Source organism: Camelus dromedarius, chromosome 31 (genome assembly GCF_036321535.1).
Source record: "Camelus dromedarius isolate mCamDro1 chromosome 31, mCamDro1.pat, whole genome shotgun sequence".
Classification (NCBI taxonomy): Eukaryota; Metazoa; Chordata; class Mammalia; order Artiodactyla; family Camelidae; genus Camelus; species Camelus dromedarius.
The window spans coordinates 9,373,734-9,390,152 of NC_087466.1; the positions used below are offsets into that span (position 1 = coordinate 9,373,734).

The window sequence follows — 16,419 nt, forward strand, 5'->3', positions numbered from 1 at the left end:
ACCTTCAGAACAGCCAGCTGCCTCTGGAGGTCACAAGCTCTGAAGGACCTCGGATGCATGGCTGGAAGGGAACTGGGCAAGCGGGCAGCCAAGGGACAAATCCCTCTGTCCCTGGTTAGGAAACAGGGACGTGTCTCCTTTATCATCAGCTTCTGGAATAGTCCACCATTGACATCTTGAGCCCAGGACTGTCTCCGGCTTGGGAAAGACTCCAAGCTCTTGGTGATATTGATTCATTCATTTATTTATTGAATGGTGGAGAGACAGAATTTCAGAGGCCATGCCCTTCTACGGGTCCTTGGGAGTTGAAGAGTTGATATTTGCAAGGCAAACGTTTGGGAGCCGTGCCCAGCACAGAGCAGGTCTAGGTTGTTGCTGTTCTGTGGTCCAAGCAGGTACATGCCTCAGTCTCCCCCGTGAGCTGGGGAGCCCCTGGGGAGCAGGGCTGTGGCCAACTTATCTCAGCATCAATCTGGAAGCCAAAAATATTTGCCAAACCGAATCCCACAAGTTGATCTGACTCATCTTCTGAAGCTCACCTTGGCTGTTGCTTCCTCTCAGAAGGCCCTCCTCACACCCCGGGCCAGCTGGGGGCCTCCTCTGCGTTTCCACAATCTGCGACTGATCGATCCCATCTCCACCCTCGTCTCACTATGCCGGCCTTTTCTGGTTACCCCGTCTCTCCATCTAGGCGGTGAGCCCCAGGAGGTACACGTCAGTGTCACCTGGAATCTCTCAAAACAGATTGCTGGGTCCCCCCACTCCCCACCTTTTGATTTGGCAGGTTTGGGTTGGGGCCCGAGAATTTGCATTTTTAACAAGTTCCCAGGTGCTACGGATGCTGCTGGCCCTGGGACCACGATGTGATTTCCACTTCCCGCTGGGAAGTTTCAAACAATCCTGCTGCCCAGTGGTCCTCCTACCAGTGGGTCCAATTGTATAAGTTGGGCCCCAGGGGTGCCCGAGAACCAGGGCTTGAGAGAGACAGAGACTGAGGCAGGCAGGTGGGAGAGGAGGCTGGCCCAGCTCTAAGATGCCCGCTTAGTTTAAGCTGCTCTTGTCGCATCTGCTCAGGTGACCACGTGATCACACGCCACCCCAAGTAGCTGGGGTGTTTGGAGACACGAGTCTGGGTCAGTCTGTCTCTCCAGCCAGCCCCGAGAAGTCCCGAGTGTAGGCTGACGGTTCCCAGTGGTTCCGCCTCGCATGACCAGCGTTTCAGAGGCTGCTCCCTGGAGGGGCCTTCGCAATTCTGGAAAATTCCTCAGAGGTCACTGTGGGAAAGAGGGCTGAGCAGGGATTGTCGTCCCCGCCCCTCATCAGACCCACTCCCTGGAACCAGAGCAAGCAGTTCCCTTCGCATCTGTTTACAGAGCGGGACCTGACAAAGAGTCCTTTTTAGGAAAGATTCCATAGCTATGAGGGGGAAAAAAAAGTTGAAAACCTTGCAGTGCCTGGATATTTTTTTTTGTTTGTTTTAAGGAAAGGAATTTTTTTTACTTGGCTGGATATGTGACCTCGATTTTACCATCTTCCAAAGAGGTATGAGAGTCCCTGCCTCCTCCCCCTGGGTCCAGCCGCTCCTCTCGGGGTATAGAGGCATCACTCCTGGGGAACGTTTCCTGGAATATAGGGGCTGGCCTCTGCAGATGTGATTGGCTCATGGCTCTGGACGGGGAAGAGCCAGAGGGTGGGGTGGGATGAAAGGCCCACAGGATCCAAGGGGCGTGTGTGCCGAGTATGCCGTGTCCTGAAGGTGTATGTAGGTGGGAGTGAATACGGACGTGGTTAGTCTGTGTGGGTAGGTGTGTAGTGGGTGTGAGACATCAGGTTGGGGGTGAAAGCGGGTGGTCCTGGGGTCTTGTCCCCTCACAGCGGCCTCCCTGTATTCCTTCTTGGCTTCCTGCCTTCGTTCCCTCCTCCAAGACTTTTTAACCCCTCAGCCTCCCTGACGCTGAGAGGGTCTCCTTATTCTCAGGCCAGGTCCCCCTGTCCCTAGAGCACCCCTGTTCCCCAGGTCACCTTGGGTCTCCCTGATCCCCGTGGTCTTCCCTGCTCCACTCAGGGCCCCCTCGCCCCACCATCCAGGGAAACAGGGAGACCCCCACCCCAGTCTGCCCATTTCCCTGGGGTCTCCCTGTCTCCTAGAAGCCCCTGTCTACCAGCTCTCCACTCCAGATTGGTCTCCTGTCCCCTGAGGTCTCCTGTGTCCCCAGGGGCCTGTCTGCTACCCCCACCCCTCATCATCATGTCTCCTCACTTCCCTGGGGACCTCCCATCCGCCAGGCCTCCTGGCTGGGTGAGCCTCTCTTTCCCTGGGGTCTGCTTGGTGGCAGCTGCCCTGGCCTGACAGCAGCCTCCCCCAGGGGCTACCTGTATGCCGGGCTGGAGTTCGGTGCCGAGTGCTACTGTGGCCACAAGATCCAGGCGACGAACGTGAGCGAGGCGGAGTGTGACATGGACTGCAAGGGCGAGCGGGGCAGCGTGTGCGGTGGCGCCAATCGCCTCTCCGTCTACCGGCTGCAGCTGGCCCAGGAGTCAGCCCGCAGGTGTACGTGAGTCGGCCCCTGCCCCTCTCTGCCCTCCAGCCACATCCCTCACCCTCACCCGTCTTCCTCCTTAACAAGCAGCTAGAACCTGAGCTGGCCTGTCCTTCCTGGCTTTCTGAAAGCAGATTGTCTCTACTGATGATGACAATGATGATGACAGTGACAGCAAACACTTCATCATCTTCTAAGAGCACACCTACTCCTAACAGTGACCCTGGAAAGTGGCAGTTACTCACCTGCTCCCATTTTACAGATGGAGAAACTGGAGCTCGATGTCACATGAGCAGCAGAGGATTTAAGCCAACTCCAGAACTTATGTCCTTAATGCTCCTATAAAGGCTTGTCAATGCCTCAGTCTTGTTGGAAAAACTCTCCAGTTTCCAAACTGTTAGAGGGAAGGGGATGAACAGGAGAGGACAGGAGCCACCCCCACTTCTGTGGGTGTTGTCCCATTGTCCCATCTCTGGATGTTTAAGAAAAGTTAATATCTATTTATCAAGAATCCACTGTGTGCCGGGCCCTGTGCTGAGCCCCTACAGTCTTTTCAGGCAATTACCACTGTTAATTATCCCCAATTTACAGTGAGGAAACTGAGGCTTAATGAATTTAAGTAAGCCTGCCCAAGGTCACACAGTCCTGTGACCTTAAAGATGACCTTCAAACTTATAAGAAGAGCTAACAGCTTTGACGAAACATGAAAGGCTGAGGCTTGTCCTGCTTACTCTTCTGATACAGCCCCAAGGTACAAACAGGAACCCGCAGCTTCCCCTGCAACCTTTTGACTTCCCACATTTGAATGTGCCGAGGGATGCTAGAGAGATCTTGATAAAATGCAGATTCCGATTCAGCGGGTCGGGGTGAGATGCTGCGCTTCTAAGGCACTCCCAGGTGATGCTTGGCTGCTGCTCCACCGGCCACACTTTGAATACTAAGTCCTTAGACCTCAGTGGGGCGGACGAGGTCCGCCCACAATGTAGGCCTGCCCACCCAGCGGACTTGGCAGAACCTTCATGCCTGTCTGCGTGCAGAGCAAGGCCTCGTCCATGTGAATGTCATTGTTGATAGAAATTCACTTGCTTGCTTGACGATGTGTTCTGTTTCCCAAATCCCATGTCTTTGAAGCCCTGTTCAAGCTGCACTCTGCGGTAGGGTCAAGTGTGCCGCCCGCTTGCAAAGCAGCCGATTTCCACGCCATCTACATCCCCGTCGTTGCCCTCAGTTCACCCCGGTCTGAAGGTCCGGCTGGCAGAGGGTGGGGAGGGTGTGTGAAATCCAGGCTGGATGACGTCCTCACAGCGAGTTTCTGGTTTGGACGATAGCGTGATGAGGTTTTCATTTGACGGCTGATTTATCTTCCCCAGGATTGATTTTTTATGCCAATATTTATGCTGTTTTGGTGGTGACTCTGACCATCTGAAGCGATGGGCTTAAAGTCATGTGTGTTTAGAGAGAAAGCTGCTATGGGTGATACTGAGCTAGATAACACGAGTTAGGCTGTGTATGTCAACAGCTGATATTAGCCGGACCTCCTTTTGGGCAACGTTCGGATTGCCTAGGTAATGTGAGCCTTCTCCTGTCTCTCCGTCTCTGTCTCTGTCCTTGTCTCTCTTCCTCTCTCTCTCTCAAACACACACACACACACACACACACACACACACGCTATTGAGATCACCTGGTATAATAACTCTCTCATGGACCATCGAAGACTTTTCAACCAGCTGAAACATATGTCTCAACACACAGCGAGACCACTAGACTCTGTTACAATCAGGTATGTTTTGCCCTTGTCGCAGTGGGAGGGCTGGCTGGGTGGTCGCCGCCGAGAAACCCCCGAGGCTGCAGGAATGCTGCGGTACCCCTCCGCTGGCCCACGTCTGTGGGGTGGTGTTTTGTTCCATCTGAGAAAGGAATCTTTGTATTTATGTCCAAGATGGGGAACACATTCTTTTCTACTGAGAGGGGGAGTCCTGGAGCCTCTAAGTCCACCCCAGTTGTTCTGAATCATCACTGGACAAGGTTTGAAGCTTTGGGCACCTTCAGCCGGAGACTCCAGAAGGAGATCTCAGCCTTACTAACCTCAAGGCTACTGTGGCTGAGGTGAGAATGGAGGCGGCCTGGACTAGGAGACACATGGTTGGCGATGTGTCTAACTGGGGCTCCTGGTAGGCTTTCTCTCATGATACATGGAGAGAGTGTGGGGACTGTTCATTGAACCAAAACGTTCGATGAGCTCCCCTGTGGGTTAGACATGGAGAGGACAATGGGGAATAAAGCACAGTCCCTGCCCTCAAGGAGATCACCATCTAATGGAGAGACAGACCCAAGATCTGTTTGAGTGTGGCGGTTCTACATAGGAGCCAAGAAAGCCACATTTGAGCTGAATCTCATTCTAAGGAGATTTCCAGGTGTAAGGGAGAGGCATTTATTCAGCCATGAGCAAAAATCAAGGGTCAGCAAAAGCTATGTTTTGAATGACCCGTTGGAAGCCCCTTCCTCACTGATGTTCCATTTCACAGCTTTAGAAACTGAGGCCCAGACAGCAGAAATGGCTAAACTGCACAGCCCTAGGGGATGCTCCACAAAGAAGGGCTGACTGATTAGGGCCATGAAAGATGCATAGGGTTTTGCCTGGTTTAGAAGAGGAGGATATCTAGACTCAAGACAAATTATCAAAGGATGGGAAAGAAATCTAGGCAAAGGGAACAGAGTGTGCAAAAGCTGAGAGGTAATTTTAGGAGATGAAGGGAAGGCATGATTTTTCTAAGGCTGCAGTTCTTGTCAGGGACTGAGCATGCGCTGGAACCCAGGTCTCTGTCTCCTAGTTTGGGTGCTAACTCACTGCAGTGCTATGGACACTCTGACCTCTTGGATTGGATTCTGGGTTCCATAGCCTCTCCTTTGGGAGTTCTCCTTGGATCTAACCTACCTCCTTTCTTCCCCGACCCGTGATCTCTCTCTCTCTCTGCCCACTTCCTGACTCACAGCAATGCAGAATATCCAGTAGTCTTTGTTCTGACTCAGTGGCACCCTTGGCTCCCCATTCCTGAGATCTGATTTATACACAAATAAATCAGAAAGGGAGGCTCTCCAAGCCACTGGAACATGACACTAGCATGTGTGACATTAGGCAGGGCAGTGAGAAAACACTCCAGGAAACAGGTATGGTAGAAACCAGATTCCCTTTATAGGGTCGATAGTTCACATTAACACTGTGTCCTAATTTGTGTTTCCCTGAGCAGTGGCACAGATCTCTTAACAACTGTGAAGATCCAAAGGAGGCTTATTTTCCTTCAGGCACCACTCTGATGGGGCGGTCTGCCTTGCGTAGGGAGCCAGCCTACATGTTTCAGAGGTGATGGAATGCTCCTACGGTAGTGAGAGCATTAAAAGGTTGGCAGAGCAAATGTCTGCAGGCACCCTGCCATTCTTCCTTGACACAGACTCTCCGGCACATGGACTCTTTGCCCTCGTTACAAAGGAACCGAGAAATGGACTTCCTTCTTGGTTGGATTACATTTTTCACAGCAGTTTGCTGAATATATCAGCAAGTGTAGCTCTCCTCCCAGGGGCAAAGGCCTGCTGGTGATTTGAGAACATTATGGCTTTATAGGATGTTGCAAGGAATTTCATTTGCCTGAAAGAAGGTTCTTGCAAGATTTGCATTGCAACGTTCATTAGAACTACACATAAAAATATATATATATATATATATATATACACATATACATATATACGGGGGGTGGGGGAGAGGGAGAGAGAGCTTGGTCCTGTGGGTGGCTGTCCGTGGTGCTGACCATCCTCCAGTGCAGCCTCTGCCAGGGCTCAGCGCTTTTCCCTCTTGTTTTTTCTTTTATATCTTTGTGAAAGTATTATGAAGCTTACAATATCACTGGAAAAAAAAATCTTGACATCTGGGTCACAATTTACATAGGGAATTTTGCATACTGTTGTTAGTTCTGGCAACTTTTTTGTCTTTGGACCAAAAGTTAGAAGGGGAATTTTGTTCAGTACCTGTGCTTTGTGCTCAGTGATGCTCCATTTTAGCCACTTCTGCTGCGGGAAGCCTCCGATGATGATGGGGAGTCACACTGGGTGGATGGACCATGTCTAGCTCCTTCTCTGCCTGGCCTGGAAGCTTCTTCCTTTCCCTTGACAGACGCCTGGGATCCCTGAATTTTATGATTCATATGAGTCTTCATGAGTTCTGCTGTGTAGGGCCAACAAGATGAGAGCTGGAAAGTTTTTCTCCTTCTGCATCATGATGGGAGATAATTGGTTTGCTCTTCTCCCTGAACCAAAATCCAGGAAGGCTGTGGGAGCAATGTAGGTTTTGAAATCAGGCAGATATTATTTCTACCCCCAGCCCTTCCAGTTTCTTGCTGTGTTGATTTTGGTCAAGTCACTTATTCTGAGCCTCAAGTGCCTCATTTGTAAAATGAGGACCATTCCAACCTTTAAAGATTGCTATGACCACCGGGTGAAATAAAAGTGAGAAAACACATAGCACAGGGCCTGTTATGGAGTGGTGGCAAAGCACCCTCCTTCCTAAAATGAAAACTCCTTGATTCACTCTGAGCAGCACCCAACTCGAGCTATTTGAATTTCCAGCAGCTCACAGGAGCCTTTGGTGATGGCTAAAAATAGCCGGTTTGAATTCTCCTCGGACAGGTAGGCTCTTTGTGTAATTCAATCTGTCTCTGATTGTAGGTAGCCATTAACAGCTCCCAGCTCACTGCCTTTCCTCCTCACTGGCATCTTTAATGCAGTGGAGCTTGGCCTAATTACCCAGGGGGTGGTGGCCTCTTTCAAACCAAGGAGAACTCTTCCACGCCTGCCTTTAAGCTGATGCCTGGTGGCATTTACCTCATTTTTGTGAAGCCCCAGAACAAAGAGATGATGGACTTCAGAGATACTTGCAGCTGGTTCCGGGCCATTTTTCATCTGCCCCCAGCAAAGAGAGCTGGTGAACAGCGGCTCTGCTCGCCTCTTGCTAGTAAAAACCCCTAGCTGTCGAGGTCATGCACTATCCCAGCTGGCCTGGCAATGAAGAGCTGACATTCTCAGAATATGGGGCACAGGCTTCTGTGATCCTTGGACCCCTACTATGGAGACTGAGAGGATTTCTGGGAAATTCAGGTGGCTGGCACAGGCTCTCTGGAGCCCAACCATGTTAGGATTCAGCAGGCCTCCTGCAGAACAGCAGAGAGGTGGGAAACCAGAATGTGATGTCAAATAAGATTGGGGTCAGATCCCAACTCTGCTCCCTACTAGCCGTATGAGCTGGATAAGTGATCAAATCTTATTACATCTCAGGGTCTCCACCTGCAGAACAGGATAATAGTATTGCCTGCCTCTTAGGTTGTTGTGAGGATTAATTGAGATGCAATATATGTGACACACTTAGCACTAATTACATACAGTAAACAGCTGTCATTATCACCTTTGCTGCTACTCTTCAGCAAGGGTTGGTCATTAAGAAGATACTACTCAGGATTGCTGCTATTGGCCATAGGCTGTGTACTGCACAACTCCAGGGGGCACCATTTGCACAGACTACAGGCTGTCAAGAGCAGTGGCTAGGAACTCCATGCAGGATTTCCCTTGTGAATTAAGAATGCTCAAAGATCCAAGATAGTATGATTTGGGTTCCCCCAGATAGAAGGATGGGAGCTTTGGTTTACTTGAGAGGTGACCCCAGGATGCATCTCCAGGGGAGTGTAGAAGTGAGACAGAGAAGGAGCCAACACAAGCCCTGTACAATGCAGGTCACTACTGAGGACAGATGAAGCTTAATCCCACCAGGGAACCATGGGAGACAATGGAGAAGATGCTTCAGAGGTGTCTCACTGGAGGGGCAGGACGCTGCAGTATTTATCCACCAACGTTCACCCATCAATGGCTGAGAGTGTCATTAACTTACTGGCAAGTGCAGCCTGTCCCTCACAGGTCCTAGGTATTTACCGAAGGTCACTGTCAGCCTATACTGGGATGATGAGTACCAGGAGTGTATTAATGGGGCACTGAGAGTGTCTTCCACATAGGATCTGGCCACTCTTCACATATCATGAGCAAGTGATGGAGAAGGAGTGGGAAGAGAGATTGACTGAATCCTAGTAGGTCTCAGGCGCTGAAATGCCATTGTATGGACTTCCGTCCCAATTGTGCAGGGTAGAGATAATGATACCCATGTGTAGATAAGGAAACCAAGGCTCAGGAAGTGCAGACACCTGTCCAGGGACACACAGCTAAGTAAGTTGCTGACTCAGGTCTGTCTGAATTTAAAACCAATGCCCTTTCTCCTGGGCATGGGAGACTTTTGCAAACAGGAAGGCATCTGCCTACTGCTATGGAAGTCCAAAATTCTTTGTATCACAGGAGAGTCTTAGGAAGGTCAAAGGATTGAGGATGACCACTTTCTTTGTTGTTATTTTCAGATGTAAGAGACAAAAGAGCCTCTTATCACTGGTGGGGAGAACCAGTGACCCATTTCACAGATGAAGTAAATGAGGGTAGCAGAAGGGTTCAATGTCTTGGCCACTATGCATATTCTCAGTGTTCCAATCACCAAGTCATCAGTGGAGAGCAACCTGCAGAGAGAGGTGGCCTCCAGAGCTCTCTCCAGATCCCTGGGAGTCCAGCCTTTCCACTGGCCATCACAAATCCCTTTGTGAATCCACATGGCTTCCCCACTCCAAAAGCAGAATGGGCAAGACTGTAGGAAGACCTCACATCCAGCAGGTTAACTGCCCCTGGAACTAACTTTCCAAACCTGTTCCCCTGCCCATCCCCATCCCCAGTGCACACCTTGACCAAGCAGAGACTTACAGCAGAAGCTTCTGTTCCCTTGCTGGCCCTTTAAGTTCTGAAACCCTCACCTTACTTGGTATTCAGGGCATTCAGCTCAGATCTGCTCTCTAAGCTGGGAGGGTCAGGGACTCATTAGCAGATGCTTAAATGTCAGAGGGAGAACTGTCTCAGCAGAGCTAGGCTTATAGAGTCTGCCTTCCTCTTCCTACCCTTGCAGTCTGGCCCCCTGGCATCCAGGAAAGCAGGAGAAAATCACTTGGGGAGATGCCAGGGTAGGAATTCAGCCTCCTCCAAGGAGACAGATTCACGGACCTGAAAGGGATTATAGCATCGTCCCTTGAATAGGGTCCTGGTGAGGAAGGGGCAGGTTACCAATCTGAATATAGTTCTGGAGACTCAGGGTCAAGGTCTGGGCATTTTTAGGTGCTTAAAGGGAATCAGACTCCAGTGTGGAGAGACCCCAGAGTGAGAGCCCTGACTTTGTGAATGATTCGTGGTCAAAGTGGAGTGAATATTAACGGCAAAGGAGGGAGAATAGATGTCACAGTGTTTTGAAAATGTTCAAACAGGGCTTGGGGATGGTTTCTTAAAGAGGGGTAGCCCAGAGGGTGAGAGGACTCGGAGCTCAGATGTCCTCGGGTTGGAATCCAGGCGCTGCTACTTGTCAGCTGTGTGGCCTTGGGCAAGTCACTTCCCTCTCTGAGCCTCTGTTTTCCCTTCTGTATGATGGGGAGAATGGGACCTACGTTGTTGGGATTAGGAGGATAAAGCATATCAAGTGTTGACCCAGCACCTGGCACACAGAGAACGTTCAGCAAGATCATCAAGAGTGGAAAGATCTCAGGGGGAGGGTATAGCTCAGTGGTAGAGTGTGTGCTTAGCATGCACAAGGTCCTGGGTTCAATCCCCAGTACCTCCATTAAGAAAAAAAAATTGTCCCTTGAAACAAGAGTGGAAAGATCTCAGACTTAGATTCCAGTCTCAGCTATGCTTCTTATATGTTGGGTGACTTGTGTCAAATGGTTTCAGCCCTCTGAGCCTGGAGTTTCCCCATCTGTAAAAATGGGGATCCTCATACCGCCAGAGAAATGCAGGAGTTCAACAAGGCTGCAGGTGTGAATGGCTCAGCCTAGTTCCCGGCTGATAGCACGTGAGCAGTAAACGGCAGCTATAATGATAACAATGATATCATGATATGACTATAAGCATCTGATCTTCAGAGTAGCATTATTATTATCGGAAGGAGCGTGGACTTTGGAAATGGAGTGACCTGTTTGACAACTTTGTGACACTGGAAGCCAGAGAGCCTCCCTGACCCTCGGTTGTCTCATCTGTCCAGTGGGGGTAGCCATGGCATGTCCCACACGTGGCTGCAAACTTTCAATGGCTTTAAAGCACCCAGCTTGGAGCCTGGCATCAATAGGGGTTCAGTAAACGCTAGTGGAGTCTAAAGAGAGAAGGCGAGTCTCCTTATTTCTGAGAGCAAGGTCAGCCTGTCTTTGTACCCTGAGCTGACTTGGCATCCAACTAACTGAGCTTTCTGGTTAAGTGAGGGTTCGTCCACGCTGCTTCCAGCCTCCCACCTCGTTGCTCTAAATCTTTAGCTTAACATCTGACTCCCCTCCCCATCCTCACCTCGTACACTATGTTCTCTGAGCATCATTAAATCTCCCTTAGGGTGACTGCAACCCTGGCCACAGGATGGGAGACCGTCCCCACAGGACACTGTGGCATTTGGGGCATGACAGCTCCTCACTTAGGGGGTGGAGGGCTGTTCTGTACAGAAGGGGATCTGCATAGTTTAACTCCCTCCCTATCATTGATATGTGGGGAAACTGAGGCCTGGAGGACCACAGCACCCAGCAGCATCACCGCCACCACTCTCACCAGCCTGGAGTGAGCGATGGGGGAACGCGGCGGAGATGGCACTGGACTGTGTGAGCCTGCGGCATGCTCTGGAAATGAGCCATTTCACCCAATTCCAGATATGTTCTCAGCTTGCTAGATTTGCCTCCACCGTGAACAACCTCAGGCTACTGGGTGCCAGGTGGTAGAGATAATCACTAGGGTGCCTCTGACAGCTGAAATTTAGAATTCTCATTCCTAGACTCCCTCCCCCTCCTCCGCCATCCTTCGTATGCTTTTCTCTGCACTTAAATATAGATATACACATATAGGCTTAAAAGGGGGTTTTACACGATAGATAGACCCAGATTCAGGCATAAATGGAGGTATATGATTCTTGCAATTTGCTTCACTTTTCCCCAAGGGTTAGCCTTGTGTTTCTGAGATAATCCTTAGCACCTTTTTGCTAACGCTGGGTCCTTAGTATTGTCACATAACCCGCCTCTTTCTGAGCCCTGTTTCTCTCACCCATAAAATAAGAGTTTACTATGGACCTCGCAGAGTTCCCAAGATGGTAAAATGAGATGATGGTTGTAAAGTTCTCAGAGGGGTGAATCACACACAGTAGGGATTCCATAAATGGCACCTAATATTGTGCCCCTGGTTTTGAGTCACTGCACCAGCAGTGTCCTTGGTTTTATGTGAAATCTGTGCTTCTAGAAAAGTACGTACAACTCAAATTTGAGAACGATGGAACCCATTTTTAAATGGGCATCATGAGCCTTTCAGTAAGTTTGACAGGGGCCACTATTAAGAAAACTTTTAAATTGAAATATAGTTGAATTACAATATTATACTAGTATCAGGGGTACAAAATAGTAATTTAATATTTTTATAAATTATACTCCATACCAAGTTATTATGAAACATTGACTATGTGCTGTGCATTACATCCTGGTAAATGATTTATTTTATACCTACTAGTTTTTATAGCTCTTAATCCCCTTCACCTATTTAGCCCCTCCCCCAAGCCCCTCCCCTCTGGTAACCACAAGTTACCTGTGTATCTGTGTACCTCTGTATCTGTGAGTCTGTTTGTGTTTTTCTGGATTTGTTCGTTTGTTTCATTTTTTTTTATTTCACATATAAGTGAAAACATAAAGCATTTATTTTTAATTTGTCTTTATTGCATTAAAAATGCATATACACTGCCAAAAAAGTTAGCAAAGAGTTTTACACAAAGATGGAAATAAAAATTACCTGTAATCTTATCAGTCAGAATTCTCCAGAGAAGCAGAAGGCTATACAGTAGCTATGTTAAGAGACTTATTTCAGGAATTGGCTCACACAATCGTGGAGGCTGGCAAGACTGATACCCATAGACAGAATTCCTTCTTCTCCGGGAAACCTTGTTTTCTTCCTTTCTTATCCCTTCAACTGATTGGATGCAGCCCACCCACATTTTAGAGGGAAATCCCTTTTAAGCCTCCTTAAGGTCAACTAACTACTGATGTTAATCCCACCTACCAAAAAACCTCCCCTGCAACACTTAGACCGATGTCTGACCAAGCAACTGGGCACCACAGCCTCGCCAGGTTGACACAAAACTTCACCATCACACCTACTATTCCGAAAGAACCATGGTTGTTAACATATTAGTTTATGTCCCTCTAGAGATTTATATTGAGAGGTAATTTGTGTACAAAATTAATATTTTATAATATGTGGCATTTCATATTCTCAGTTTTTATTTAACATTGTACCTTGACCATGTCTTCATCTTCTCTAAAGTAACCTTTCACATCATTATTTTTGGTTTTTGGCGGGGGAGGGAGTAATTAGGTTTATTTATTTATTTTTAATGGAGGTGCTGGGGATCGAACCCAGGACCTTGTGCATGCGAAGCACATGCTCTACCACTGAGCTACACCCTCCCCGCTCATCATTATTTTTGATGGGGCATAGAAATGCATTGTGTTGCCATTCAGTACTTGTATTTGTCCAGTATTTCACTGTTGGGCACTGAGGTTTTTCCCAGTCTTTCACGTGTTAATTTAAATAAATGCTGCAATGAGCATCCTTACTGATAAATCTTTGTGTGATAAATCTGTACTGGATGAAAACGGTACCCACCCAAATCCTCTTTCTCATCAATGGCTCACATCTGCCCCCTTGTCAAAAAATGACCCCTGGCCCAACAGCCTCTCCCAGGAAATTATGTCCCACAGCCAGCAATTGACAGACATTGGGGAGGGAGGCACACAGGACCAAGGTGGGGCCCTTTCCTTAAAGTGGGACCAACTCCGTGGTGCAATTTACCCTCCAGACTGCAGGTGGGACCCAGCCAAGGTCATGTGCTTACTTGGCTCCTCCCCTGCCCGGACCTGCTCCCTGCCCCCTTCTCCTGAGAGCGTGCCCTCAGCAGAACACCATCTCTCATTCTGCTTCAAGTAAACCCAGCTTAAGACAGTATCACTGAATATTGTTTTGAGGGTGACTTCTATTGAAGAGATAACAATGGCCTCCAAATTTTCTATTGCGTAGCTGGGCTGTTTCCAGGTTAGGTTTTCTTAAAGGGAATCCCTCCGATGAATCAGTTACTTGTAGCACTGGGTGGGCAGAGATTCCTGAGGCCCAGGGCTTTTTCCCTGAGCCCAGGATGATGGGAAGGAGGGGTATCCCAGTGCTTGAGGAAGAGCAGGCGTGCCCTGGACCCTTTCCTTCCCTGCATCTTCAAATGCCCCAGCCCTCTCCTGATGAAATCACGAAAATCCTCCGGGGCATCTATCATTTCCCTAAATGGGGAGCTGCTCAGGAATGAGGAAGTGAGACAAAGGAATTCGGACAAAGCAAAGGGGATTATGTGGTCCAGCAAGAACATCTCAGTGGCCTGGATTCTTGGAATTATGTAGCTCATGAGTCTCTACTGTGTGACCTTGGGCAAGTCTCTTGCCTTCTCTGGGCTTCAGTTTATAAGTGCTTCCTTCAGAAGGCAGTTCTCCCAGCCTACATCTGACTATTTGTCTTCCCTCTGGCTCTCCAGATGGAAGTGCGGTCTTCCGAGGCTGCTTCCGCCGGCCCGACAACCTCTCCCTGGCCTTGCCGGTGACGGCCGCCATGCCCAACATGTCCGTGGACAAGTGTGTGGATCTCTGTACGGAGAAGGTGAGCCCAGTTCTGCTCACAGAACTCTGGGGAGAGCAGTGTGGAACAGCTGGAAGAATGGAATGCTTGGCTGGAGAAGCCCCCCCTCCACCGGGATGAGGGAGTTCATTACTGTGATCTGTGGCGGGGGAGAGGAATGTGACCGTTTCATGTGGATCCAAAGGGTAGGGGTCCATTTCTTTCCCTCCAAGGAAGTGTGTTTGTTCTAATAGTGGGGACTGCTCAAGAATGAGGGTGACATGTGAACCTAGAAGCGTGAGTAGAAGATTGCCAGGTAAAGGCAAGGACAGCCCCACCTTGGGGTAGAGTGAGTTCTCCATCACTGGAGTCAGGCAAGCGGAGGATGGGCAGGTGTGGCATCCAGAACTGTGGGCATTGGATAGCTGTTTGCCTGGATGATCCAACTGGATAGTCCTGTCTCAGCCTGAGACCCTTGATGGCTGACTGTTCATCCTTCCTCCCTAGCCAGACAGGGAAATACACAAGAGTGGACACTGTGCCTAAAATATTTTGTGACCACCCCAGTACCCAGCACAGAGCTAGGCACATCGGTGGCATTCAGCGATGTCTGAGGAGCTCCATTCTTCACTCATGATGCGCTAATTACATGAGGGTCCAAAGGAGAACCATCCCTCCCACCACCACAGGAAGGTGGTTGCCCATTTCATTGACTAACTCATCTAATATTTGATGTGAACCGCCTTTGTTCCAGGCTCCTGTCTTCAGTGCTAGGGGTGCAAAGTCAACAGGACATGGTCTTTGTCCTCAGTGATGCTGGCATTTGCCTGTTTGTGGCTCTTCCTGGCTGCTCAGCCTGCACCCCGACCCCTGAGTGCCCCCACCTACTCTGACTCATCCTGCTTGACTCTTTCTTTCATCAAGGGTCCAAATTCATGAAGCACCTCTCAGGAAGACCGAGAGGCAGCACCACCGAGGCTACTGTTACTAAGCAGTCCTCTGTCCCACGGGTCACACAGTTTACCTCTCACAACAAGGCTAGGCAATGGGAGTTTTCATCCCCATTTCACAGACGACAAAACCAAGGCTCAGACAGGTGAAGTCACTTGCTCAAGCTCACAGCACAAGCAAGGAGCGGGACTGGGGCCGACAGCAAATCCATGCTCTCGATTTCTGAGCTACCCCAGAGACCACACAGAGAGGGCCCCACAAGCCATTCAGGGGCAGCCAGGCAACTTCAAGTTACCCAGCACTTCCCGGGTGCTTGCTCTGTTCCCAGGAGGCATCCTGGAAGGTCAGGGGCAGAGTTCGCAAGATTAAAGGAGGTTTGATCATCTTTTTTGGTCCAGCTTTTTCTCTTGGGCTGGAATCCCCCTCTCCTATGGCGTCCCCGCCAGATGGACATTCCTCTTTCCTGGGGGTCCTGGAGGAACCTACAGATCAGCTGGAGGTGGGGGAACAAACGTGGGAGACAGTGAGGTGACAAGATCAACCAGTGTGAAACAGGGTCCAACTGTACACAGGACTGAGGGAAGCAAAGATGCGTGTGTGGGTGGGGATGCTACAGGAAGAACCCACTGCAAAACTCCCTCTACTAGTTTCCTCTAATCGCCTTGGGGATCACAGGAGGAAAATTGAGAGGATTAAGTAGACAGGCATACAGAGCTCCTTGTGCCAAGTGGTGGAGATTTAGGGTATCAGAGGGGGCTTCAGTGTGTGTGACCTGCTACAAAATGCCATCAGTCACAGCCCAGGCCGACCCACCTGCATAGCAGCATCTCTCTGCTCCGCTCCGTGCTGCAGTTCACATTTGACATCCGTTAGAAAGAAGCCAGACCCACCACGGTAAATCTCAGATCCAGCCCCAAAGGTGTGACCTTGGTTTGTGACCAGATTATCCCTGGCCCAGCTACCAGGGAGAATTCAGGTCCAGGAGCCTGAGTAGAAGCAAATTGGACAAAGGACAGTCCATTGCCCTGCAAATCTCAGGTCTGCCTCCTCCCACTTAGCTCTTCCATAGAACGAACAAAGCGATTAGAAGCAGCTCTCCCAGCAAAGACTGTGGCTACCCCGAAGTACCAACATCTTCTTTGGC

At 49.6% G+C, this 16,419-nt stretch overlaps 1 protein-coding gene and 2 non-coding genes across 5 annotated transcripts in view; 2 read left to right on the top strand and 1 right to left on the bottom strand.

The window, feature by feature from the left end:
• The window catches only part of WSCD2 (WSC domain containing 2), an 84,343-nt gene that overhangs the window by 53,633 nt on the left and 14,291 nt on the right, over nucleotides 1-16,419 (top strand). For 2 of the 3 annotated variants that reach the window (XM_031442931.2, XM_064481123.1), the window contains exons 4-5: nucleotides 2,367-2,551; nucleotides 14,245-14,366. In XM_031442931.2, the coding sequence (XP_031298791.1) occupies nucleotides 2,367-2,551; nucleotides 14,245-14,366 (307 nt within the window). The remainder of the gene's footprint in view (nucleotides 1-2,366; nucleotides 2,552-14,244; nucleotides 14,367-16,419) is intronic. The other variant, XM_031442932.2, reaches the window with a different exon arrangement.
• Nucleotides 10,203-10,275, top strand: TRNAA-AGC (transfer RNA alanine (anticodon AGC)). The gene has a single exon. It is a non-coding gene; the product is annotated as a tRNA-Ala (tRNA).
• Nucleotides 13,064-13,136, bottom strand: TRNAA-CGC (transfer RNA alanine (anticodon CGC)). The gene has a single exon. It is a non-coding gene; the product is annotated as a tRNA-Ala (tRNA).